This window comes from Peromyscus eremicus, chromosome 4 (assembly GCF_949786415.1).
Source record: "Peromyscus eremicus chromosome 4, PerEre_H2_v1, whole genome shotgun sequence".
Classification (NCBI taxonomy): Eukaryota; Metazoa; Chordata; class Mammalia; order Rodentia; family Cricetidae; genus Peromyscus; species Peromyscus eremicus.
The window spans coordinates 61693523-61718941 of record NC_081419.1 but is presented as its reverse complement, the minus strand read 5'-3'; the positions used below and the strand labels follow the sequence as shown (position 1 = coordinate 61718941).

Here is a 25419-nt window from a genome sequence, read left to right as displayed (position 1 = left end):
TATAACATGTACATAGGCTATATGCAAATGCTGTGCCAATTTATATAAGGGAATCTCTGGATTATTTTAGTCAGTATTCAGAAAGTTACTTAATCTCATTTTATACAGGAAGCTGATGTTGAGTGTTGGTTTCCATAAGGTAGACCCAGAATTTCAATTGAGAACCCCTGATTCTAGAATCCTTTTTTTCTCTAAATTTTATTTTTAGTTCTTGTTTGCTTGTTTGTTTTTGGTTTTTCGAGACAGGGTTTCCCTGTGTAACAGTCCTGGCTGTCCTAGAACTCATTTTGTAGATTAGACTGCCTTGAACTCACAGAGACCCCCTTGCCTCTGCCTCTCGAGTGCTAGGATTGAAGGTGTACACCACCACCATCTGATGAATCCTCAGTCTTTTTTTTTTTTTTTTTTTTGAGACAGGGTTTCTCTGTGTAATTTTGGTGTCTGTGCTGGATCTTGCTCTGTAGACTAGACTGGCCTCGAACTCACAGAGACCTGCCTGGCCCTACCTCCCTATGCTGGGCTTAAAGACGTGGGCCACCACCACCCATCTGAATCCTCATTCTTAATCATTACAAGTATCACTTTTGTACTTGAAAGAATGGCTACACAATACTTTGCCTTTTGGTATAGTCTGACTTATCTGGCTCTTTTTATCTCCTAGGTTACAGGTAAATTCCGGGGAGGTGTGAATCCCTTCACCAATGGCTGCTGTAACAATGTTAGCCGTGTCCTCTGCAGCTCTCCAGCACCCAGGTACACCCACGTCCTTGGGTGTTCATGCTTAGTCAAACCTTTGTCTCCTTGTTTTGAATAAGGGAAGTCTGATAGAAAATGGCCTTATAGGGAAGGGTTTGCTCTTAGAATGGTGAGTACTACAAGGAAGAGACATGCTGATCTTTTTGGTTGGTGAACTCTTGAATTCAATTGATACTGTGTAGCTATGGCTAATTGCCTTTGAGAATTGAGGATGCATAAAATTTAACTCCAGAGTGCTAGATACCTGCTTATAAAGGCCTACTCCTGCTGAAGATGTTCACTGAATCAAATCAGTTTAGCACTAAATTTTACACTAGACTTGTAGGACTGTTTTTTGATGCTGAAGAATAAACTGAGGGTCTTGTTCTTTATGCCTGGGCTCTAAACCCCAGTCCATGACTGTTTATTGCATATGCAGAGTGCTTCCTTCATATTTGGTATGCAAGTAGAAATTTTGAATGAAATAGTAAGTGAAAGCCTTCTCATTCTTTCTACATAGGTATTTGGGGAGACCAAAGAAAGAGAAGACAATTGTAATCAGACCGCCTTTCCTTCGACCAGAAGTGTCAGATGGGCAGATAACTGTGAAGATCATGGATAATGGCATCCAGGGAGAACTGAGGAGGACTAAGGTGAGGAACAGGGAAGTAAAGGTAGCTAAACCCAGGGAATTTCATCCATGATAGAGATAGAAATCTGCATTGAGTTTACATCTTTGTGTTAAAGTCACTTAAATATAGATCTTTTCTCCATTAGATTTCAAGTTCAGTGACAGTAGACACTGATTCCATTTCTTTCATGTCTTCATAAGACACAGTATCTTTTTGATGATAGATGCTCAACTTTTCTTTGTCTGTTATCCCCAAACTGACTCTTTTCCCAGTTTAGAAACATAACTGGTTCTCCAGTACTTTTCTTATGCCAATTTAATGTTACCTTAATGCAGTTTCTCAATCTGACTTCCCTCCATTTATTAGTCTAAAGGAAGCCTAGAGATAACAGAGAGTCAGTCTGCAGATGCGGAACCTCCACCTCCTCCTAAGCCGGACCTGAGCCGATACACAGGGCTGCGAACGCACCTCAGCCTGGCTACTAATGAGGGTAAGTGCTGCCTTGATACGTGAGGTTCTAGAGATATTAGACAGGGACGAGGTACCATGTAAGCTGTAGAGAAGATAAGCAAGGGCTGGGAGGTAATACTTGAATTATGGCTTACAACACCCAGTGAATGGAGTTTTCTTTGGATAGCTAAAAGGAGGGCTGCCAGTTAGCAATAGACAGTGATTTGGACTTTCCAGAGAATTACTTTTTACAATTTTATATTATATATGTGCATGGTGTGTGTGGCAGGAGGATGTTAGGTGTTAGGTAGATCAAAAGATAACCTCCAAGAGTTGGTTCTTTCCTTCCACTCTGGATTCTGGGGATTGAACTCAGGTCATCAGATTTTTGTGGCAAGTGCTTTTACTTGCTATGAGTCTGCTTGAATCAGAATTTCTTAGTGTGTTTAGTGCATTTGCCCACTACAAATTCTGAAACCTGTACAGATCCTTGGTCTTTAAAAAATACCTGCCCTGATCTGTGAGTTTGAGGCCAGCCTAGTGTACAAATTGAGTTCCAGGACAGCTAGGACTGTTACACAGAGAAACCCTGTCTTCAAAAATCAAAAATACACCCCTCCCCAGGGTGGTGGTGCATGACTTCTACTTGGCAGAAGTAGGTGGATTTCTGAGTTCAAGGCCAGCATGGTCTACGGAGTGAGTTTCAGGGCAGCCAGGGCTACACAGAGAAATACTGTCTCAAAAAACAAAACAAAAAAATGAAAGAAACAAGGACTATATAGACCAAACTGTTGTTGAACTCACAGAAGTCTGCTTGCCTGTCTCCTGAGGGCTGGGATTAAAGTCGTGCTCTATCATACTTGGCTTTATCATTGTTTTTAATTTGTATTGTATGTGTGTGGGTGTTTGGCCTGCATGCATATGTCTGCTCACCACTTGTCTTCCTGTTTGTTTTCTGAGTAGCTGATTGTAGGTCTGTATGTGAAGACCAGGCCCAGCTGAGTCTTTAGACTTAAATTTCAGCAAAATCTTGTTCCCTAGACTTTGCTTTTATTGGGTATACTTGATTCTACCATGTCTGTGTACTTTCAGAAACCTCATGACTGTTAAAAGAATTAACTTGTAAAGTAAGTGTTTTCTGGGTTTCTCCCTGTAGATAGCAGTCTCTTGGGCAAGGACAGCCCCCCTACACCTACCATGTACAAGTATCGACCAGGTTATAGCAGCAGCAGTACATCAGCCGCCATGCCTCATTCCTCCAGTGCCAAGGTACTATCTAATCTAAGAAGGGGGGTCATAACCTATGAGCAGGAACATAAAAACCAAGGGCGTTTTACTGATTATTGGCATAATGGAATTGAATTTCCTTGATGTGTTTTTCATCAAAAAAGGAGCAATGATGCATACTAGATAAAAACGTTAATTAGTGTCAAATCTGATTTTAGAAACCACTTCTGCCAAATTACTTAGTCTCTGTAGGCCTCATTTCCAGATCTTAAAATGAAGTATTTGTTCCAAGTCACATTTTGTGTTAAAGGCCAACCATATGATGTCCAAGTTTGAAGTGTACTACTGGCATGTAATTCTGTTCTTCAGTGTCTCTTTGGCTCTGGTGTCTGGCAGCTGTCATAGAGTGCTAAAACTGTTTTACTCTTTTCCCACAGTTGAGTCGTGGAGACAGCTTGAAGGAACCAACCTCAATTGCAGATAGTAGCCGCCATCCCAGCTACCGCTCAGAGCCCAGCTTGGAGCCAGAGAGCTTCCGGTCTCCCACTTTTGGAAAAAGCTTTCATTTTGATCCACTGTCCAGTGGCTCACGATCCTCTAGCCTCAAGTCAGCCCAGGGCACGGGCTTTGAGTTGGGCCAGTTGCAGTCCATTCGTTCAGAGGGTACCACCTCCACCTCCTATAAGAGCCTGGCCAATCAGACACGCAATGGAAGTCTATCTTATGACAGCCTACTCACTCCTTCAGACAGCCCTGATTTTGAGTCAGTACAGGCAGGGCCTGAGCCAGACCCACCTTTAGGCTACACTTCTCCCTTCCTGTCAGCCCGGCTGGCCCAGCAACGGGAAGCTGAGAGGCACCCACGTTTGGTGCCAACCGGCCCACCACACCGAGAGCCCTCGCCAGTTCGTTATGACAATCTGTCTCGCCACATTGTGGCCTCCCTCCAGGAACGAGAGAAGCTGCTACGACAGTCACCTCCACTTGCAGGCCGTGAGGAAGAACCCGGCTTGGGAGACTCAGGCATTCAGTCAACACCAGGCTCAGGCCATGCCCCTCGTACCAGTTCCTCTTCAGATGATTCAAAGAGATCACCTTTGAGCAAGACTCCACTGGGACGCCCAGCTGTTCCTCGTTTTGGCAAACCAGATGGGCTAAGGGGCCGGGGACTAGGGTCCCCTGAACCAGGCTCAACTGCCCCCTACCTGGGCCGATCAATGTCTTATAGCAGCCAAAAAGCCCCATCTGGTGTCTCTGAGACAGAGGAAGTGGCATTGCAGCCATTACTGACACCCAAGTAAGTATTTGTCTTTTCCTCTTTTATTCAACATAATTAGCAGAAGGCATCAGGTCTTTGGCTGTACATGATTCTAGTATAGGTAGACCCTGGGGATCCTGAGAACGCTTTTCGTATTTGATTGCCTTTATGGACAACTCCTCTTTAGAAATTAACACTATCTTCCTGGAAGTTTTATTTGTCAAAGAGTAAGTATATGAAAACTGAAATTAGGAATAAACTGGGGAGAAAGAAAATCATTTTAAGCATGTCAATAAAGTAAAAGGAACTGGATTATCTAGGTAAGAAAATGTGGGGAAGCTCACCCCCCACACTAGACCCTTTTTGTGTATGCTTGTGTTTTGTGCATTGTGCGTCTTTTCCTGATGTCTGTTTCTTTTTTTCCCCCCAGAGATGAAGTACAGCTCAAGACCACCTACAGCAAATCCAATGGGCAGCCCAAGAGTATAGGCTCAGCTTCCCCTGGCCCAGGCCAGCCACCTCTCAGTAGCCCCACAAGGGGAGGAGTCAAGAAGGTGTCAGGGGTGGGTGGCACCACTTATGAGATTTCTGTGTGAATCTTGGCGCCTCCCCTCCCCCACACCTCTGCACCTACACCAAAGGGCCTCAGGTGGCCACCTTCCTTCCCTCAAGGGGCTCCCCTACTTTGCATGGACATTTTAAAATCACCGATTCCAAGAGGATGAGGCTTGTTTTACAAAATGCCATGGGGTTGAGGAGAGTTGGGGCCCTGAGACAGGGGTGGCAACCCCTCCCCCCCTTTGATCTTTTAAGACCTTCCCTTCTTTGATCCCTGGACCAGACTCAGTGGACATTTGTGCAATTGCTCGCCCTGGAGGGAACCAGATCATTTTTAAACCAGAAATAATTTTTTTTATTATTGTTACGGATTCTATTTTTTTCCTCTTCTCCGTTACCAGGTGTGTGTGTACATATATATATATTATAAATATCAAAGAAATTATATATCTATCCTGGGATGGGAAAACAAGGGAGGGATATATAGATATATATATATAAGGAGGGGGATTTTATTCTTCCCTTTCCTTAGACCAGCAGGAAAAGAGACATTAAAGTCTTCCTTTTCCCCATGGTTCCCTCTTTTGTCCCAGTTATCGACTAAGGAAATAGCACCCTCTGCTGGTGCTAAGTGATTAGGAAAGAAACCTGGGTAAGTCTGGGCTTCTTGGTCAGATAAAGGAACTTGCAGAGTTTTCTAGGCTCATTGACATCTAGTTTCCCCAGGAAAGGGGTCACAGTTCCATGACGGTGGTGGGAGATCAGGAAAAGAGCTTGGCCTAGTTTACGAAAACATCAGGCAGCCTCCCTCCCCCCATTCTCGGGAGATGGATTGTGTGGGCTTAGTGAGCCCCTTCATGCGTCCCTATAACTTACAGTTAAAATGATCTTAAAATCCAAGGCCAGAAGAGAAGAGTCCAAAAAGCAATATTTTTCATCATATGCCAAAAATGGGATAGAGAGAAGGAGCGGCAGGCCTAGGCCCCTCCGATTGTCCCCTGGGGTTTACCCCTTAGCCCACCTCAATATGGTGCTGGGTAGAGGGGGTAGCTGGGTTCTAACCTTAAAACAGGGAAGACCCCAGCCTCTATATAGAGACCCTTTAATTTTTTTATTCTGATTAGCCATTTTAAACCAACATGGAATAAAATAAATCCTGATCTAACCAGCTCCCCCTGACTTGTGTTTTATCTGGTTAAGGCAAGGTGAATGGTCTTGTCAAAAGGGAAGCCTTATTCTCTGGTCTGCTTTTATTCTGGCTATCAAATTAAATGCCCTGCTGGATGAGAGAAACCTAACTTTTCATAACAAAAACTTCCTGTCTTTTGAAATCTTCGAGAACTCATGTCATTCTTTAATTTCCTCTTTAGAAAGTAAAATAGGGGCTAGAGAGGTGGCTCAGTGGTTAAAAGCACTGACTGCTCTTGCAGAGGACCCATGTTCAATTCCTAGCACCCACATGGCAGCCCACAACTGTCTGTAACTCCCAGATCTGACACCCTCACACAGACATACATGCAGGTAAAAAACCAATGCACATAAGAGTAAATACTTATTTTTTTTAAAAAAGTAAAATAAAAAGCCAGGCATGGTGGTACATGCCTTTGATCCCCAGAACTTGGGAGGTAGAGGCGGTTGGGTCTCTTGAGCTTGAGGTCTTCATAGCCTAAAAGGTTTACATAGTGAGATGATGTCTCAAAAAAACACAAACCAAAAGCTTTTTCCTAAACTACCAAATCCGTATTTAAACTAAAGAATAAGAATAAGGGGGTGGGGAGAAAGAAGCTTGCCCAGCATATACAAGGCTTGGGTCAGTCCCAGGAAAAAAGGGTGGGAGCATAAGAAAACAAACACCAAAACACCAGTTGTTTTAAATATACTGGTGATTGTGGGTGTTTTATAATAGTTCCCTGTTGTGTATCAACACAGGCATAAACCTTATCTGGACCAGCTTTCCTGACAGGGGCTGAAGATCATCCAGGCACTGAACATTATGGGCAAAGTATTTTGTGTCTGCTTTTCAACCATATTCTCTGCTCTCATTTTGATTTCCCAGCCTAAGGAAATAATGTGATGGCAAGAACCAAAATCTCTTATGTCTTAGCAGTGCCTTGTCTTAAACTTATACACTTGTCTCTTAAAAGGTAGCCATACTAGCCAGTCTGTTAAACACACTTTTTTTTAAAAAAAGAAAAACTTAACAAATGGCATCCTGAAATGAAATTGCACAAGAGTATGAGAGAAAACAAACAAAAAACCCCAAAAACAGCTTCTTGTGAAAAGGGATGTCCATAAAAAAGCATGGCACTTCTCTAAAGTATATTAGTCACAAGCACAGCAGGGGCTGGCCTCTGTCTAGCTGTTGGATGCCCCGAGGCAGTGCCCACGTGCCTGGAAGACAGTTTTTGTCAGCAGGTTCAATATAACAGGAAAGCCATCCTTGGCAGAGTTCAGTGATTCTGTTAGCGGAGGCTGCTGCTGCTGCTGGCCTGGGAGCTGCCCATACCTGGGTGGTCTGGACTATGTCGGTTCTGGAGGAGACAAAGAAAAAGGGAGTAAGAATATTTAGAAACTAAAAGATAGACCTGGCTGGACATGGTGCATGCCTTTAATCCCAGTACTCTGGAGAAAGGTAGAAGCCAGCCTGTCTATATAGTGAGTCCAAGGCCAGCCAAGGCCGAATCTCATTAAGACCTTGTCTCAAAACAACAAAAACCCTAAATCAATAATAAAAGATAAGCCCACTAGCATAGACTTGGAACCTCAGTTGTCTGGGAGGCAGAGGTAGGAAGACTGCAAATTCAAGGCCTGCCTGGGCAACTCAGTGAAATTCTGTCTCAAAAATTATCAGTAAACAAGCAAAACAAAAATTTTTAAAAGGAGACTGGATAGCTCAGTGGTAGGGCACTACCTCAAAGAGAAAAAGAACAAATGAACTAGCCTTGGCCAGTGTTGTAAAAGAAAAATGTTTGCCTTGGGTTTCAATCTTGGGTCCAACTTGAAGCAAAGGATTCTATTTAAGAAGGGTGAGATGGGGGCTGAAGAGAGGCTTTGGTTATGAGCATGTACTATCTTGAAAACCGGACTTCAGTTCCCAGCACCACCATAGGACGGTGGCTACAGTTCCAGGGCCAAAGCCCTCTTCTGGTCTCTGGGCACTGCACGTGTAGGGAAACGTATACATAAAACAAAAAAACAAACAAAAAAATGGTTACACTGAAAACTCAATGGGCACTATAATAGCCCTCTTACCTTCTTCTTCTTTTTCTCTTTCTTCTTCCTTTTCCGTTCAGGGTCCTCTTCTTTTTTCTTTTTCTTCTTTTTGTGATCTGAATCAGATGGAGTTTCTGTTGGAGATATTAAGAGCCTATATAAACTGTTGAGCTTAAGATCTGCTATGAACCCTTAAGGCTACAGGAAAACACAACATGAGGGAACTGCTTTTTTCTGCGTGTCCAGAAAGGACATGGAGCTGCTGATAGAGCAGCTATGCCAAGTCACTGCTTGCCCAAGAAATGTCAATACATGAATTTCTTCTTGGGGAAATCTGGGAGTCCAGAGTAACTAAGCAGACTTGGGCCAGTGTCTTGATATGAACAGAAGTGCTTCTTACCTGGGGGCACAGGGTCCTGGGTCCGGCTCTGTTTATGCTTATGCTTATTCTTCTTCTTGGGAGGCTGAATGTGCATCAGCCGACACTGCTCTGGCAACTGAGGGAACCAAAGGAAGGTCCAGGTGAGTAGAGGAAATCCTTTCTCCCAGACTTGGACAGAAAACTACCTCCATGCCTATTAGGCTTCCCCACTTTTCTTCCCTAAGAAGGGAAGGGACTCACCGGGCCAGTATGGAGGCGGAAACCAGACAGCATGGTCCCTGTGATGGGATTAAAAGAGCTACTAAGAATAGGAGGCTTCTCAATGAGGGAGCGGAGGCTGCTGTTGTCATGGGAGCCAGGGAGATCAATCATCCCTGGCAGGTCAGGCAGGAAGTTACTTAGCTTCTCTTTCACTTTCTTCCCACAGAATTTATTATAGGCCTGTTCCAGGTTGTAGTGTGTGATTAAATTGGTGCTGCCGGTCAGCTCTGTACTGCCTAGAAAACAGCAATAACGAAGTTATAGCAAAAGCAGATAATTTTTTGTCACTAACCCAAAAGGGATTGAAGGGAAAAACAATTTTTAGATTTACTTTATGTGTATGTTTATTTTGCCTGCAGGTATACATGTGTACCTTATGTGTCTGGTGCCTGCAGAAGTCAGAAGTGGGGATAGGTGCCCTAGAACTGGAGTTATGGATGGCTGTGAGCTGCCCAAGGAACTGAACCTGGGTCTTTTACAAGGGCAGCCCGTACTCCTGTTGAGCCATCTCTCCAGCCCCATGAAGGACTATATTTTAATACTAACGAGGAAACTATTAAATAAGATCATCTTAATCACTGTTCTATTGCTGTGAAGAGACATGACCATGGCAAATCTTAAAATTGTGAGAAAGCACTTAACTGGGGGCTTGCTTACAGTTTCAGAGGCTTAATTCATCATCATGGCAGCATGGTACTGGAGGAGTTGAGAGCTACCTATTGATCCACAGGCAGAAAGAGAGCCTAGACCTGGCATGGACTTGTGAAACCTCAAAGCCCACCTCCAGTGACATACTTCCTCCAACAAGGCCACACCTCCTAATCCTTCTAATCTATTCAAGGAGTTCCACTCCCTGGTGACTAGACATTCAAATATATGAGTCTATTCTTATTCAAACCACCATAATTATAGAATTCCAGCACTCAAAAGGTTTCAGATTTTGGAACATTCCATACTTCACACTTCTGGATTTGGGATATTTAACTAGTAAAATCTAAGCAAATATTCTGAAAAACTGTAAAATTTGAAACATTTTAGATAACAGACACTAAACCTGTGATAATAGCCGGTGTGGTGGTGCATACCTGTAAGCCAGTAATGCCAGCACTGAGGAGGCTGAGGCAAGACAGCTGCATTCCAGGCCAGCTTGGGCTATATAGTGAGATCCTTTCTCAAACACCCCCAACTCAGTAACACATAACAAACATAAAATATTATACTGTGGGCTAGAGGAATGGAAAAGGAATGGAGCAGGGTAGAGATAGAAACTGAAAAAATAAAACAACTCAAAACAAAACTAGACTAACTAGAATAACTTACATGACACTGTATCAAACAGATACTGTTCCGCATTTTATAAAATGTCTCAGAAACATCTCTGCCTGAATCAGGGTAACAGAACCTTAAAGTTTAGTTACAGCTACACTAAAAGTTACTACTACGAATTGGATGCAGTGGCATGAGGGTCTTGTCAGTGGCCCTCTGCTGGCTGGCTGTGCATTTATTTATTGAGACAGTCTCTTGCTATGTAGTTCTAGCTGGCCTCAAACTTATGGCAACTTCCTGCCTTAGCCTCCCGAGAGTGCTAGTGTTACACGTGAGTGCCACCATGCTTGGCTTCATTTTATTTTATTTTTTTAATAGAAAGACTAATCACGACAGGAAAACAGTAGATTTTTGTGGCTGTGACTACCTTGTGACCAACATGTTTATTCATGATACCAAGTATTACCTAGAAAGAACTACTCAATCAAAATACAAGCAACTATAGAGTTCTAATACTAGCTGTCCTGTCTGCCGCTGTCTCCTTTTATCTATGTAATAGGATAATAACTTTGCATTTCATTATTTTTAAGGCTCATTGATTAATTCTGACAACATACAGATAAGGTGACTTGTTTATGATCATTTACTTGGGAAAGTTCAGGTTCTGAACTGTGAGTCCTTGAGGGCAGAGATGGTGTCTTATTCACATGACTAGTTAGTGCCCAGGTTATACACTAAAATGTTCCTGAAATAAACAAGCATTTTTCTTCTGGTCTAGTTCTTCCGCCACCTGTTTCCTTCTCTTCACTGTCAAATAACTAGAAGAGTGATGTGCAACAGTGTTGGGATACTTGCTTGGCATTACAATGCCTCTCATAACTGGCACTGCCCTCTGCTTGCCAGGGCTTCTCCTTCCAGATGGTTATGTTTAAGGTTCTGTTGAGAAAGTTCTTGGTGCTTTTCATAATTTCTAAAAAAGGAGTTCAAGCTGATCTAAGTGGCATACACTAGTAATTCCAGCTCAGGAGGTGGAGGCAGGAAGATCAGGAGTTCATGCTCATCCTTGGCTACATGAGTTTTGAGGCCATCCTAGGTAACATGAGACTTCATCAAAAGGGGAAATTAAGGAAGTAAATATCAGGGGGCTCAGCAGATGACCCAGATTCCATTATAAACTTTCAGAAGCCATGATTCCTGAAAATAAATCTTGAAATGTGAACTCCATGCAGATTCATTTTTTTTTTTCCTTCTTGAAATTCTAAATCCTGTTCACATCACTATGGCTTCTTTATTCCAATTATTGGAACTCACATTCTGTAACTGTAGAAAACAATACTTCTTAATTAAAACAAAAACAAAATAAAAAACAGTGATAGAGTGCTTGTGTAGCAATGTCGAAGGCCTTGAGTGTGATTCTCAGTCCTGGGGGGTGGGGGGGGAAGCAAAGAAACTGCTACTTAAATTCCCATAGTGCAAGCCACTCAAGCCACCCAGTGGCAGTGCATGCTTTTAGTTTTTATTTCAGCACTCAGGAGGCAGACGCAGGTGAATCTCTGAATTCAAGGCCAGTCTGGTCTACAAAATGAGTTCCAGGACAGCCAGAGCTACAGAAAAACCCTGTCTTGAAAAATAAACAAACAAAAAATCATGATACTTGTGCCTAATACTTTTTTTTAATTATCTTTTTTTTTAGATTTACTTTATTTTGTATGTATGAGTGCTTTTCCTGCATGTATGTATGTTTGCCACATGTATGCATGATAGATGCCTATGGAAGTGGTGAGCCCCCGAGTGGGTGCTGGGAATCAAGCCCCAGTCCTCTGCAAGAACAAGTGCTTTTAACCACTGAGCCAAGTCTTTAGCCATGGAGCCTAATGCTTTTTAAAAAATGATTTATTAAAAAAATTTTTTTGAGACAGAGCCTCTCTCTGGTTTATCAGTATGGAGATTGAATATAGGACTTTGTGCTCCCTCCCCAGGCTTCCTCCTGTTCACATTTTTATTCTATCTTAGCTTTGGAGCCTCGTCAACCACTACTCACCCATGGAAAATTTCTCTCTTTTTCTAGGTTTTTTTTTTTTTTTTTTGGTTTTTCGAGACAGGGTTTCTCTGTGTAGCTTTGCGCCTTTCCTGGAACTCGCTTTGGAGACCAGGCTGGCCTCGAACTCACAGAGATCCACCTGGCTCTGCCTCCCGAGTGCTGGGATTAAAGGCGTGCGCCACCACCGCCCGGCCTCTAGGTTTTTGAAGACAAGGTTTCTCAGCTGTTAAGCTCTGGCTGCCCTGGAACTCACTCTGTAGACCAGGCTGGCCTCGAACTCACCATCTGTCTGTCTCTGCCTCCCAAGTACTGGGATTAGCGGCGTGCACCGCCTCAGCCCAGCTGACATCTTGTTCTCGATGTCATTTTGGCTAACAACAAATTCTGAAAACCATCAGGTTGATCTTGTTTTTTTCCTAAGATGTGTGAAGGATGACTACAAAGTAGTAAGACTGACACTAACGAAAACACAAGCACAAGCCTCAGACCATGATCTCCACTTCTCACACCAGCCCTCCCTCCATTCCTACATACCCAGCATCTGCCTCAAACAGAAATTTAGTATTTGTCAACTGATTTATGTGGACTAACTGATAAACAGGTACAATTAGAACAGGTAATGCGGGGCTGGAGAGATGGCTCAGGCTGTTCCAGAGGTCCTGAGTTCAATTCCCAGCAACCACATGGTGGCTCCCAACCATCTGTAATGAGATCTGGCGCCCTCTTCTGGCCTGCAGACAAACATGCAGGCAGAACACTGTATACATAATAAATAAATCTTTAAAAAAAAAAAAAAAAAAGGACAGGTAAAAGATAAACCGGGGCATGGTGGCACACACATGGAGGCAGAGGCAGGTGGAGTTCAAGGCCAGTCTGTGAGTTCAAGGCCAGTCAGATCTACAGAGAATTCCAGGCAAGCCAGAGCTATATAGTGAGACCCTGTCTCAAAACAAACAATAACAACAACTAAAATAAAACTGCTGGAGGACACCTATCACTAAAGCATAGCCAATCTCTTTATGCTTCAGTTTCTCAATTATAAAATACAATATCTATCTAAGAGGGCTATAATAATTGTTACACACTGATGTGAATGTCAAACTATTTTGCTAATAGTTATTGGAATGAACTGAGGACTTTTTCTTTTGAAGCAGGACCTCATGCCACCTAGGCTGGGCTTGAACTCTGGATCCTCCTGCTTGCACCTCCTGAGTGCTGGTGTACAGTACCACAAGTCCCTAGGACTTAACAAGTACAGAACACTTCTTGATTTTCAGCCTGTCACCTTTTTCTTTCCACAACTTCCTACTCTCAGACTACCATAGCCTCTGCACAAGACCCAATTCCTCTCTCCTTTTATATTTAGTTCTTTATTTCTGTAGGCTCTGCTTCTAACATGTATCCTGTATCCATTTACTTCTTTACTGCTAAGATTTGGTCCAAACCATTATCTCTTTCCTGAACACTGACTGGTAACTTCTGATTATCTCATTTTCATTCATTCTGCTGAATATCTGAAAGTCAATAAATTAGGTCATATTGCACCCATGTTGAAATGGCTTCAATTTGAAATTCACACACCCTATATTGCCTTATAAAGGCCTTTGCCTATCTCCCATCACTATTGGATTTATTCGTTTTACTCGAGTCCAAACTGTCTTCTGGCCCTCAGATATTCCTCCAAGCTTTTCCCCCCAAACAGACTCATCAAGTTTCTTGTATCTAGAAGTATCTGTTCTCTGTCCACGGGTGGCTTTGTTTACTCTTGAATGCTACCTACTCAGAGAACATTCTGTGAAAACACCGCCTCAAGCATGGCAGGCAAGAGTTTCACCACTGAGCCACATGCCCCCAATTTCCAAATAATGGTATGAATGACAGAGTTGGTTCAATTTTAGTATTTTCTTTAAATATGTTAATCTCCGAGTACCTGACAAGGATGGCAACTTGCTATATACCTGACAGGCTTTAAAATCTTAAAAGTCTCCAGAAATGTTAAATCAGGTTTCCCGGGTTCCAAACAATGGCTCACGTTTTTTAGAGTCACAAACGGCAGTCCAAGAACCCAATCACAGAACTTCTCGCCAGAAGTAGTCCCGGATATTCACGCCCACCCCAAATCCACCCCATGAAATCAAGCTATCTCTTAGGGTTATGACTCGCCAAAGAGCTTCTGACTCTTGAGTTGCCCACTGGCCACGCGTCGCCCGTTACCTCACACCTCGCAGAGCAGGCTGATAGCCACACCCGTCACCTAATCTATTATCTGACTGGCTGCTTTTGGCCCCACTACTCACCCGGCAATTCCCGCATAAGGTAAAAGGGCCCGCTTCCAGCAGTCGACTTGTCTGCGCCCGCGGGGGCCGAGGTCGCAGTCGGGGGCGGGGCCGTGCCCGGACCACCTCCCGGAGGCGGTGGAGGTGGCGGGGGCGGCTTTCCCGGCCCGAAGCCTAGGGTGCTTGGGGGCGGTGGGGGCTCAGCTTGAGCTCCAAACAGCGCCGTGAAATTCTCCATAGCACCCTCGGCTCCTGCGTTACCCGGGATCTGGCGTTAATGACTTTCATTGGACAGTTACTTTCACAGAGTACCACCCTCGTCCTCGTAAGAGCTTCCAGTCATTGGATGCATTGGGCCCCGCCTACCATCTTCCGGCAACTACTTCCGTCACTGTTCGGGAAGCAGTTCGCAGTCTTATAGCCAATAAAATGACTCAGGTAGAAAAGCGACAACTACGTGAACCAATAGACTACCTAACTCATTTTCTGATCTATCATAGCACCCAATAGGAGATCTACATCCGGGTCCGGAGGCGTTGCATCCGATATTTGGCCCAATAGAAGCCTCGCTGGTGGGGGGCGGCGGAGGGAAGAGCTGGGGGCGGGACGGAGCCTGCGAGAGAGCAGGCAAGAAAGATGGCTGTCCTCGCGCCTCTGATTGCTCTGGTGTACTCGGTGCCGCGGCTTTCTCGATGGCTGGCCCGACCTTATTGCCTTCTGTCTGCCCTGCTCTCCGCTGCTTTCCTCCTCGTGAGGAAACTGCCGCCGATTTGCAACGGTCTCCCCACGCAGCGCGAAGATGGTAACCCGTGTGACTTTGACTGGGTGAGCGCCCCCTGCCTCAGTAGCTCTCGACCTTGACCATCTCTGCCCCTGCAGGTGCATATGAAAGTATAGGGGTAGGTTTCGGGATGTAACCGTTCTACAGACTTAGTGGAGATCCTAGGCCGCTACTAGTCTTAACCCCTTTGTTTAAGATGGAGAAATATTCCAGGGTTTCCTTCACACATGAACAGTCTTCTACAGTGATGCCAAGCTTCCTGGGGCGCCGGTGAGGAAGACGGGCCAGTAGTAGAAATACCATTTCTATTTATTTATTTATTCATCTATTTATCTATCTATCTATCTATCTATCATCTACTATCTAGTAGAAATACCACTTCTATTTATTCATCTATCTGTCTGTCTATCTATCTTCAAACTGATCTCAGTGTAGTTAGGTGACTTTTCCAAGGTCACACAGCATTCAGAAACTGCTGTCTAACCTTGTTTAATTCTCTGGTAGGCCGGTCGACTTTGGTCGCTAATTCAGCAAAATGACTTAGGTGGAAAAGCAACCGCATGACTACCCTGGCCACCGTAACTTCACACACTATCATCCTCAGGGGGTAATAGAAAAACGGGGAAGATTACAAAAACACGAGTCGAGGGGAGCCCCTCACCATCCGAGAAGCAATAATTTCATAACAGTTACCATTCGCTGTGAAAGGTTGTGGGCATAGAGCTAATATTCCTTTCCTATACAAATGTTTATGTTAAAATAGCAGTGACCCAGATTGAAGGCCTGAAGGTATTACTATAACCTTGGGTAGATCTCATTACTTTCCTCGGACATTTCTGGGACTCTCAAACAAGATTATTAACTTTTTTTGCATTAAAGATACTATACCTTTCCAGGCTTTGTGTAGTACCCCTTTAGCCCCAGCACTCTGGAGACAGAGGCAGGTGGATCTCTGTGAGATTGATATAGGCCCTCCTGGTCTATATAACACATTCCAGGTCAGTCAAGACTACATAGCGAGACCCTATCTCAGAACAACACCATGCCAAAGACCCTACTTTCCTCCATTCCTGTGCTCTAGAGTCGTACCTTATAAGTTGTAACACTGCCAGGTACCTCTTAAGAATCCCCCTAGGGGGGATGGAGAGATGGCTCAGAGGTTGGGAGCACTGGCTGCTCTTCTAGAGGTCCTGAGTTCAGTTCCCAGCAACCACATGGGGGCTCACAACCATCTATAATGAGATCTGGTGCCCTCTTCAGGCCTGCAGGCATACATGCAGGCAGAACACTGTGTACATAAATATATAAATTTAAGAAGAAAAAAAAAAAGAATCACCCTATGAAGCTGGATGGTGGTGGCACACTCCTTTAATCCCAGCACTTGGGAGGCAGAGGCAGGCGGATCTCTGAGTTCGAGGCCAGCTGGTCTACACAGCGAGTACCAGGACAGCCAGGGATACACAGTGAAACCTGTCTCAAAAAACCCAAGGGAAAAAAGAAAAGAATCGCCTTATGATTTCATCTAGGCTTCTTAGCTGCCCTTTGAAGATAATTTCAAATCCCACCAGTATGTTATAGATGACTATGGTGAAGAAAATGAAGTACCCACGCCCTATGAAGTGCCCACGCCCTTCAGTCTTTCTGAACTCCTCTTTCTCCCTTAACCTACATATTTACAAGCCTATACTAAAATAGCTTAGGGCTAGAAAGATGGCCCGGTGGTTAAGAACACATACTGTCATGCCAGGCAGTGGTGGCGCATGCCCTTTAATCCCAGCATTTGGGAGGCAGAAGCAGGTGGATCTTTGTGAGCTTGAGGCCAGCCTGGTCTACAGAGTGAGTTACAGACAGCCAGGACTACACAGAGAAACCCTGTCCCAAAAAACACAAACCAAACAAACCCCAAATACTCTTCTGATAATCCAGATTTGATTCCCAGTGCCCACATCAGTAGGCTCATGGCTGCCTGTAACTCTCTTTTTTAGGCACCTGCAATCAATTGCACATATCCAAACACATGCACGTGATAAAAAATAATAAAAGTGAATATTGAAATAGTTTTAAGAAGACCTCAACTCTGGGGGGTGGAGAGATGGCTCAGTAGTTAAGAGCACTGGTAGAGGACTTGGGTGAGGTTCCTCACACCCACATGGTGGGTCACAACTATCCATAATTCTAGTTCCAGCATTGACCTCTGGTCTCTGCGAGCACTAGACACATAGTAGTACACTTATATACATTCAGTTAAACCACTAATATACATAAAGTAAAAATATTTGTTAAAAACAAACACATATGGGGCTGGAGAGATGGTTTAGCAGTTAAGAGCACAGACTGCTCTTCTAGAGGACCCAGGTTCAATTCCTAGTACCCACATGGCAGTTCACAACTATCTGTAAGTCCAGGATCCAACACCCTCACACAGACATATATATATAGGCAAAACACCATTTAAAAAAAAAAAAAAAAGAATAAACACATACACACCAAACTCTTTAGAATGGCCAACTGTGAAACTCCTTTAATGAAACTATGAGTCCCAATTTGACCTGAAAGGGCTCCTAAAAGATTAGGGGAGCTCCTCAGGCTGTGCCAGCAACAGTGGAGCTGTGCCTATAGTCCTTACTGGCCTGGAACTTGTTATGTAGACCAAGATAGGTTTGGGCTTTTGGTATTTCTCCTGCCTCGACCCTCCAGAATGCTGGGTTCACGTGTGTGCACTACTAACTGTGGACTTACACTTTGGGTATCCTGGAGATGCAAAACAATAAAAATTTGAGGCTCACTGAAAAGAAATTGTAGTACACTACTAACAATAGTAATTGTTAAGAAGTGCAGCGTGGTAGTACACGTGTACTATCAGCATTTGAGAGGTGGAGGCAGGATCACAAGTTTAAAGCAACATAGTGAGTTGGGTGCCATCTTGACCTACAAAACATTCTCTAAAAAAAAAAAAAAAAAAAGACAAAACATTGTAGCCTAAGCTATGCAGCTACCAAATGACAAAAAAGCGCCCAGCACTAGAGAGGCTGAGGTGGGAGGAGCTTCAGTGAGTTTGAAACTTGCCTGGACTACACAGTGAGAGAGAAGGAAAGTTATCCTCTGCCTTCCACATGTGTGCTACAGCCCATGCACGGGAGTACACACATGAAACCAATAAATGTAGTTAAAGAAAACCAGTGGGACATGGTGATGTACCACGATAATCCTGATACTTTAGAGGCTGAGGCAGAATTGCCTGGGCAGGCTAGTGAGAGCAAGTCTCAAGGATAGAAGGAGGGAGAGAGGAAATAGAAAGAAGAGAAAACCCAAAGGTCAGGGATTTGCTGAAAGATACCATTCAGGTGCCAAGGGTAGACTCTAACTTAGCTCTTTTGACTTGTTGGTCCCACTACACCTTAGCCATATCCAGTTACTTCTTTATCACCAACACAATTTGCATTTCATATTTTGCCCTCATCCCATCAGCCTCATTCACCACGTTGCTGTCACTGACTCTCTTCCAGAGAGAAGTGGAGATCCTGATGTTCCTCAGTGCCATTGTGATGATGAAGAACCGCAGATCCAGTAAGCTTCCCTGCTTTGCACTGATTGGGGTTTAGGACGCATGCCCTACAGAAGCTCCTTTTTCATGTTATTGGAGGAGTGTTATTTAATGAACTAGTTCTACATTTCATGTCAGGGGCTAGTTTGACCTTCAACTTCTGTATCCTCTCCCTCCTGTTCCCATTTCAAAGTACCCCAGGAAGAGGGACAAAAGAGTGGGAGCCTTCAGCCCAGCCTGACTGTGGTATCTCTGTGTTCCAGTCACTGTGGAGCAACACGTAGGCAACATCTTCATGTTCAGTAAGGTGGCCAACGCAATTCTTTTCTTCCGCCTGGATATTCGAATGGGTCTCCTGTACCTCACACTCTGCATAGGTGAGAAAATGGCTTTTATTACGTTATGGTTCTATAGTTAATTATTTGAAAGAGTAAAGTTCTTTGATAAAGGCTTGATTTTTGAGGACCAGATTCCAGTCCTTATCTTACACCTAATGAGTTATATTTGTAGCTCTTAAGTATATGCAGGTGGTGAGTATTTACTTAGTATTTTAAGAGGAATATGTGCTGGCGATCTATTTACACATTTATATTCTTTGATGTCTGAAATTCTTGAGTGGGTTTGCAAGAAACTCTGTAAAAGGCCCTGTATGTATCTCTGACATCTTTTCTCTGTGTTCAGTGTTCCTGATGACCTGCAAGCCCCCCCTGTACATGGGTCCTGAGTACATCAAGTACTTCAATGATAAAACCATTGACGTGAGTATTCTACATTCTGTTTCTTGTTTCTTGGTTCCTGCTTTGTGGTTTTGTGCTCTTTATTCATAAAGACGGGGCCTCAGGATGGAAATCATCACTGGGGTTGGTGATGCATAATTGTTTTCCTGGTACTTGGGAGGCTGGGGTAGCATTGCTGCAAGAATGGTTGTTTTTTTGTTTATTTGTTTTGTTTTTTGTTTTCTGTTTTATTGTTTGTTCATTTTTGTTTTTCAAGGCGAGACTTCTCTGTGTAGTCTTGTCTGCCCTGGAACTCCCTCCATAGACCAGGCTGGCCTCGAATGAAGAGATCCACCTGCCTCTCTGCCTCCCAGATGCTGGCATTAAAGGTGTATGCCACCACTACCCAGCAGATTGCTGCAAGTTCGAGGCCAGTGTAGGTCACATAGTGAGTTCCAGGACAGCCCCAGCTACACAGTAAGATTCTGTCTCAAAACAAAGGCTGGTTGACTGGTGAGATGGCTCATCAGGTAAGGATGTTTGCCACACGAGCCCTGATCGCCTAAACTTGGTCCCTGGAGCCCATGTAAAGGTAGAAGGAGAGAGCCCACTCCACAGAGTTGTCTTCTGTCCTCCATATGTGCATCATGGCACATACACATACATAATAATAATAATAATAATAATAATAATAATAATAATAATAAAATAAACTTTAAAAAAAAATGTTCAGGGTAAAAAAGACGGTCCTTGCTGCCAAACCTCAGTCTTCAGTCTGGAAAGAGAAAACTAACTCTCAGTGTGGGCAGTGACACATGTGTCTACACCCACACAGTAAATACAATTAAGTTTTTTTAGGTTATGAAAAAAATTGGTCATTTTGCTTATGGTAGACTGCTTGCTTCACGTGTGTGAGGTACTAGATTCAATCTTCGGTACCAAGAAACAAACCTGAAAAGGTTGTCAGGGTACTGGTTTATTATGTGGAAGGGGAAGTTCAGGCTAGGAGTTAGTCACAGGTCTGAATCTTCTCAGATGCCCAGCTGTTTCAGCCTATTCTCTTTCCTTTGTGTGGTAGGAAGAACTGGAGCGGGACAAGAGGGTCACTTGGATTGTGGAGTTCTTTGCCAATTGGTCTAATGATTGTCAGTCATTTGCTCCCATCTATGCTGACCTGTCTCTCAAGTGAGTATGCAGAGTGAAGCATGTCAAAAATGGAAATGCTGTGGCTTCCTTCCTTTGGCCTAATTTTGCACATCCAAAGTTGTTTCTCTCTTACCTAGGTATCTCTATTTCTAGTTCCTTTGATCCATCCCTGTATTTTTCAGTATGTTAAATAATATATTTTTTGCAGGTATAACTGTACAGGGCTAAATTTCGGGAAGGTAGATGTTGGACGCTATACTGATGTTAGCACAAGGTATGTAGATGCCTGGGCAGAGGGCCTGAGCTGAGATTTACTTAGATTGATGTAAGTGATGGATACAGCTGCATGTACAAAATCCTCTCTGGGCCCTATAGGTACAAAGTGAGCACGTCACCCCTCACCAAACAACTCCCTACCCTGATCCTGTTCCAAGGTGGCAAGGAGGTAATTCGGCGGCCACAGATTGACAAGAAAGGACGAGCCGTCTCTTGGACCTTTTCTGAGGTATGTGAAAAAAATGGGCAATGGTTTGGAGAAATATATACAACAGTGAGTGGGCTTTGTACTTAATCTGGGTTTAATTCTGAATTCTGCCACTTGCCCACTGTCGCGTCTGCCTCGACCAGCAAGGACGACGTGACGCCAGGCTCTTCTCCAAGCAGTTTATTCAGGAACCTTGAACAATCTTCTGACCCCGGGGAAAGTTATTTTCTTCTTCTCTCTCACTCATACTCACTCTCCCATTCTCTCTCTCATTCTCACTCACAGTCACTCCCACAGTCACTCTCACAATCACCCTCACGGGAAAGCCAGCCCACGCCCTTTATAGCCACTGGGCAATCAACCCCGTGGTGCCACGTGGACAATGCCGCTAGGGTCAGACATATGCAAGCAAGCCAGATTAGGTCCAGGTGTGCAGAAGCAAGCCAGATCCTAGCCTTAGCCAAATAAGGAGCATCTGCCATCGGGAAGGCAGAAACCAGACGCTGCGCCATCTTTGAGGCACGGCTGTGCACGGCTCTCTACAGCCCACTGCTTTTAAGGGTGTAGATTAGTTACTGGATGTCACCTAGTAAGTCACTCAGCAGATTTGTTATATGCTTGCTGCTAATACTGAGGAAAATCATAAATAAGACTTGGTCTGTGAGGTGCCTGTAGTTTGTATGCAATTAGGTTCCTCATCAGTAAATCTGAGGCAGTAACACATGACTCAGGATTGCTTTACAGTTGCATGGAGGTACAATTCTTGGCACAGAAATTGACCTCTAATAGAAAAGAAAAAATAGGTTAGGACAGATTTCTGCCCCAATTCCTCTGGTTTCTAGACTGTGCTTAGTTTAATACAGCTACTCTCAAGCTCTGAACTTTACCTTCCCACCTAGAGCCTGACGTGTTTGTTCATCTCTTTGCATAGGAGAATGTGATTCGAGAGTTCAATTTGAATGAACTATACCAACGAGCCAAGAAGCTGTCAAAGGGTGGAGACAGTGTGTCGGAAGAGAATCCTGTGGCCCCTGCTCCCTCTGCCACGCCCAATGGGGAAAACAAGAAGGACAAATAGGACCCTGCATTGTTCTTGCTTCTGTCAGTTTCTGGCACCTTTGAGGCCCAATTCCAGCTGTAACCACAATCCTTGCCTGAGGCTGTGGCCATTTGTTTTCTCCTGTTGGGCTGGGCCTGGGTTGGGGCAGGGAGCCTGCTTCTGGGTTTTAAAGCATCATCTAGGGAACCATGAAGCATTCTATGGAAAGGCTGTTCTGCCTCGGCCAAGTGTTTCTGGAAGGGAGTGATCTCATAGACAAGAGGTAGAAATGGTTTCCCTCCAAGGTTGGGTCAGCATGTAAACTGCTATTCAACGCTTGGATATCACCAGTCTGTGGTTTCATTATTCCTCCTAGTGAGCCTGCAAAGTATAAACTAAATTAAACTCTAATATTAGCTGTCAGAATATAAAGCACTAAGAAATTTTCCTCAAGAACCCTTTCTTCCTTAGGCCTTTCTGGCTTGATCTGTGGCATTTATTAAGATACTTAAGCTCACGGGTGGGGCGGTGGTGGCGCACACCTTTAATCCCAGCACTTGGTACCAGAGCCAGGAGGATCTCTGTGAGTTCAAGGCCAGCCTGGTCTACAGATCGAGATCCAGGACAGGCACCAAAGCTACAAAGAGAAACTCTGTCTTGGGAGAAAAAAAAAAAAGATAGTTAAGCTTAAAGGATTGGAGAAATGGCTCAGTGGTTAAACACTCACTGGCTATTTTTCCAGAGGACCCCGTGGGGAGGGGCTGAACTGTCTGCAACTCTAGTCCCAGGGACTCCATCTGATCATCTCCTGGACTTGACTGGCACTGTATGTATGTAGTGCACAAACATACATGAAGGCAAAACACCCAAAAGGGGTTTATGTGTTGTAATTTAATCTTTAAATGTCACTGAGCCCAATGAAAAGCCTTCAACCAGAATTTTCATCATTGGAAATAGAACTGAATGATCCCCCTGTATTGTGAGAACTAAAAGGAAGGGCAATGTAAACTTGAGAGGGTCTTTTGTGTGGGACGGGAAGAAGAAAGCCCCAAGTCTGGACAGCTGTTTTCTCGTCCACACAGCCTTCCCTAATAAAGGGATTGTTATTTTGATTGCCTCAGCGTTTCTCCTTTATTAGAAAGTGAGCAGCTGCAAAGCAACTGCCCATTTTTTGTTGTTTGTTTTTGTTTTTTGAATCTAAGATTGAATATTGAACTCAGGGACTCTATAAGCCAAACACACCTCTAGACCCTAATTAACTTTTTTTAAGCTTGTGGGTGAGGGTCTTGCTCTGTTGGAGAGATTAACCTCTGAATCTCGATCCTCTTGATTCACCTAAATACCTGAGACTCAAGGCGCCAGCTACAGCGCCGAGATTATATAAATGGGCTCGGGTTCAAAGCCCACTTAACATCGAAGGCCATACCTTTTGGTTTCCCACTTGAGGACGGGGCTCTCCAAGTTCTGTGCCAGTTAGCTAGTTTCTGTAGTCTGTGTACAAACGGCACGGAAATGCAGTGTAAACTTCACTTGGAACTGGTCTACAGATCTCAGGATAGGAGGTTTAGGTACAGAAAGCCCCTAGCCGAAAAAGGCGCCAAGTGTGTGTTTTTCTTCTGAGTCTCGCATTAATGTCCCCTTGGCGGCGCAGGCTGGTTTGATCCGGTCTTCAGCACCGCCCCCACCTCCCTTCTGATAGGCTGCCTGATTGTGCTTGAAGGGCCCGCCTTTACGTCACGTGGGGGCCGCCAGCCGCGCTTTCCTTGGCTAGGTGGTTTGGACTTGGCAACTGCGGTTCTGGCTTGCGGGTTTGTCTCTCTGGGGTTGCGTCGCCACTTTATCCTACCAACGCCTCATCCCCACGTTGTCTCGGCCACCGGAGGTCCGTACCATGGCCCCTGTCGGAAGAAAGCGGAAGGCTGCACCGGCAGATACAGTAGACAAGCGCGAGAAACTGGCGGAGGGCCCGGCGGTGGTCATCGAGCATTGGTGAGGGCCTGGGAAGTCGCGGGGGGGGCAGGGAAGCGTAGGCCCTGGCTGCTGCGACCAGAGGCCCCGTCTGCAACCCCTTGTGTCCGCAGCACGAGCTGACGCGTCTACGGGCGCCATGCGGCTGCCCTGAGCCAGGCTCTGCAGCTGGAGGTCCCAGAGCTGCCTGTGCAGGTGAACCCATCCAAGCCGCGGAGGGGCAGCTTCGAGGTGACGCTGCTGCGCCCGGACAACAGCCGTGAGTGGAGGCCGCGATGGGGGTAGGGGCGAGAAAGGAAACCTGGCCACCTGATGATTGAGGGGATGGGGTAGTAGTGAGTGCCACTATATTTATCTTTATCCGATCCTTTCCCAGGTGCCGAACTCTGGACTGGTATTAAGAAGGGCCCGCCACGAAAGCTCAAATTTCCTGAGCCTCAAGAGGTGGTTAAAGAATTGAAGAAGTACCTTTCATAAGGACGTTGGGCAGGGAGTCCCCATGCTGAGGTTTGCATCATGACACAGGGATGCACACTGGGGTAGACTGAGAGAAACCGTTACAACGTACCTCACGCGGGGTTGAAATAGAGGGGTAAAACTGTAGAGTTCCTGCTGGTAACACCGCCCCCCCCCCCCAAAAAAAAAGTCTTGCCCTACATGTATGCGCAAGTTTTGCATTTGTTTACTATTTCAGTTTCCCATCTCTGGTGACTATTTTAATTCCATGAGTCTATTGCAAATCTTACTGGTTCAAAAGAGTGTGACATTATTTCTGTAGTAAGGTTTTTCTCCCTGGTAGTGGCAGAATCTTTGTTACTTTACTTGCACTTTGCTGGTTTTTGCTAGTAGTCTGTGTGATAAGGTATCATTACACCCCACCCCCACCCACGCCCCCATTATTGGTTACATGGATTTGATTTTGTCCCTAGTGCTTTACACAGTGCTTTGGCATGTTTTCTGCACTTGCATACTGAGTGAGCTCTGTAATTTTGTGTGCTAACCATAGGTGGGCGGGCATGTCTGTGTCTCTCCTGGTCCTTGGGATTGCCTGGAACCCTACTCAGATGTTCCCTTCTCTATTTGCAGCTTTCATTCCCTGGAGATGTTGAAGCATTTATGATAGTGCATGGCCAAACTTAAGCTGTGTACCTGAAGCCATAGTTTCTTCCTCACCAGAAATGATGGTTCAGTTGTGAGGCAGCCCTCCAGCAAGGCATTGTAAAAGTGTTTGGATTGGTTTAATAAAAGTTAAAGTATCTGAGAATAAGGGTCAAGTTTAAATTTTTTCTTAAAAGAATGGACACAACCAGCCTTGTGGGGTCGTTGGTCTTTGTATATTTCACAGTGCAAAGTAACTTATGTGTGGAAATTGTAGAGTAAAACATGTGAAACACAAAAAACATGGATGTTGCTAGGTTTGGTGGTGTATGCCTGCAATCTCA

General features: G+C 44.5%; 4 protein-coding genes and 1 long non-coding RNA gene across 11 annotated transcripts in view; 3 read left to right on the top strand and 2 right to left on the bottom strand.

Moving 5' to 3' along the window:
* Zdhhc5 (zinc finger DHHC-type palmitoyltransferase 5) overlaps positions 1-6030 on the top strand; it is a 28830-nt gene extending 22800 nt beyond the window's left edge. The window contains exons 7-12 of the mRNA XM_059260813.1: positions 662-753; positions 1256-1388; positions 1734-1857; positions 2974-3086; positions 3482-4341; positions 4733-6030. Coding sequence (XP_059116796.1) covers positions 662-753; positions 1256-1388; positions 1734-1857; positions 2974-3086; positions 3482-4341; positions 4733-4898 — 1488 coding nt within the window. The 3' untranslated portion in view covers positions 4899-6030. The remainder of the gene's footprint in view (positions 1-661; positions 754-1255; positions 1389-1733; positions 1858-2973; positions 3087-3481; positions 4342-4732) is intronic.
* A 1132-nt stretch (positions 6031-7162) lies between these two features.
* Med19 (mediator complex subunit 19) lies at positions 7163-14790 on the bottom strand. The gene is made up of 5 exons (XM_059260821.1): positions 14321-14790; positions 8696-8952; positions 8474-8570; positions 8113-8207; positions 7163-7391 (listed from the first exon to the last, which is right to left on the bottom strand). The coding sequence occupies exons 1-5, from the start codon at positions 14535-14537 to the stop codon at positions 7323-7325; spliced, it is 735 nt and encodes a 244-aa protein (XP_059116804.1). The 5' UTR covers positions 14538-14790; the 3' UTR covers positions 7163-7322.
* Positions 14102-23121, top strand: Tmx2 (thioredoxin related transmembrane protein 2). 7 transcript variants are annotated; one of them, XM_059260819.1, is made up of 10 exons: positions 14103-14339; positions 14595-14737; positions 15055-15178; positions 18587-18647; positions 18888-19001; positions 19306-19382; positions 20419-20525; positions 20695-20760; positions 20862-20991; positions 21902-23121. In XM_059260819.1, exons 4-10 carry the CDS (start codon positions 18605-18607, stop codon positions 22046-22048), a joined length of 684 nt encoding a protein of 227 aa, XP_059116802.1. In that variant the 5' UTR covers positions 14103-14339; positions 14595-14737; positions 15055-15178; positions 18587-18604; the 3' UTR covers positions 22049-23121. The 7 variants fall into 7 exon arrangements, with proteins under 7 accessions (XP_059116798.1, XP_059116797.1, XP_059116802.1 ...); XM_059260816.1 differs by having other exon boundaries at positions 14104-14339; positions 15092-15124; XM_059260818.1 differs by having other exon boundaries at positions 14104-14339; positions 15055-15124.
* Positions 18052-24556, bottom strand: LOC131909306 (uncharacterized). Its single transcript, XR_009378821.1, has 3 exons — positions 24446-24556; positions 23436-23907; positions 18052-18993 (listed from the first exon to the last, which is right to left on the bottom strand). It is a non-coding gene; the product is annotated as an uncharacterized LOC131909306 (long non-coding RNA).
* Selenoh (selenoprotein H) lies at positions 23718-25244 on the top strand. The gene is made up of 4 exons (XM_059260822.1): positions 23718-23998; positions 24091-24236; positions 24354-24484; positions 25064-25244. The coding sequence occupies exons 1-3, from the start codon at positions 23901-23903 to the stop codon at positions 24452-24454; spliced, it is 345 nt and encodes a 114-aa protein (XP_059116805.1). The 5' UTR covers positions 23718-23900; the 3' UTR covers positions 24455-24484; positions 25064-25244.
* Positions 25245-25419: the final 175 nt, after the last annotated feature.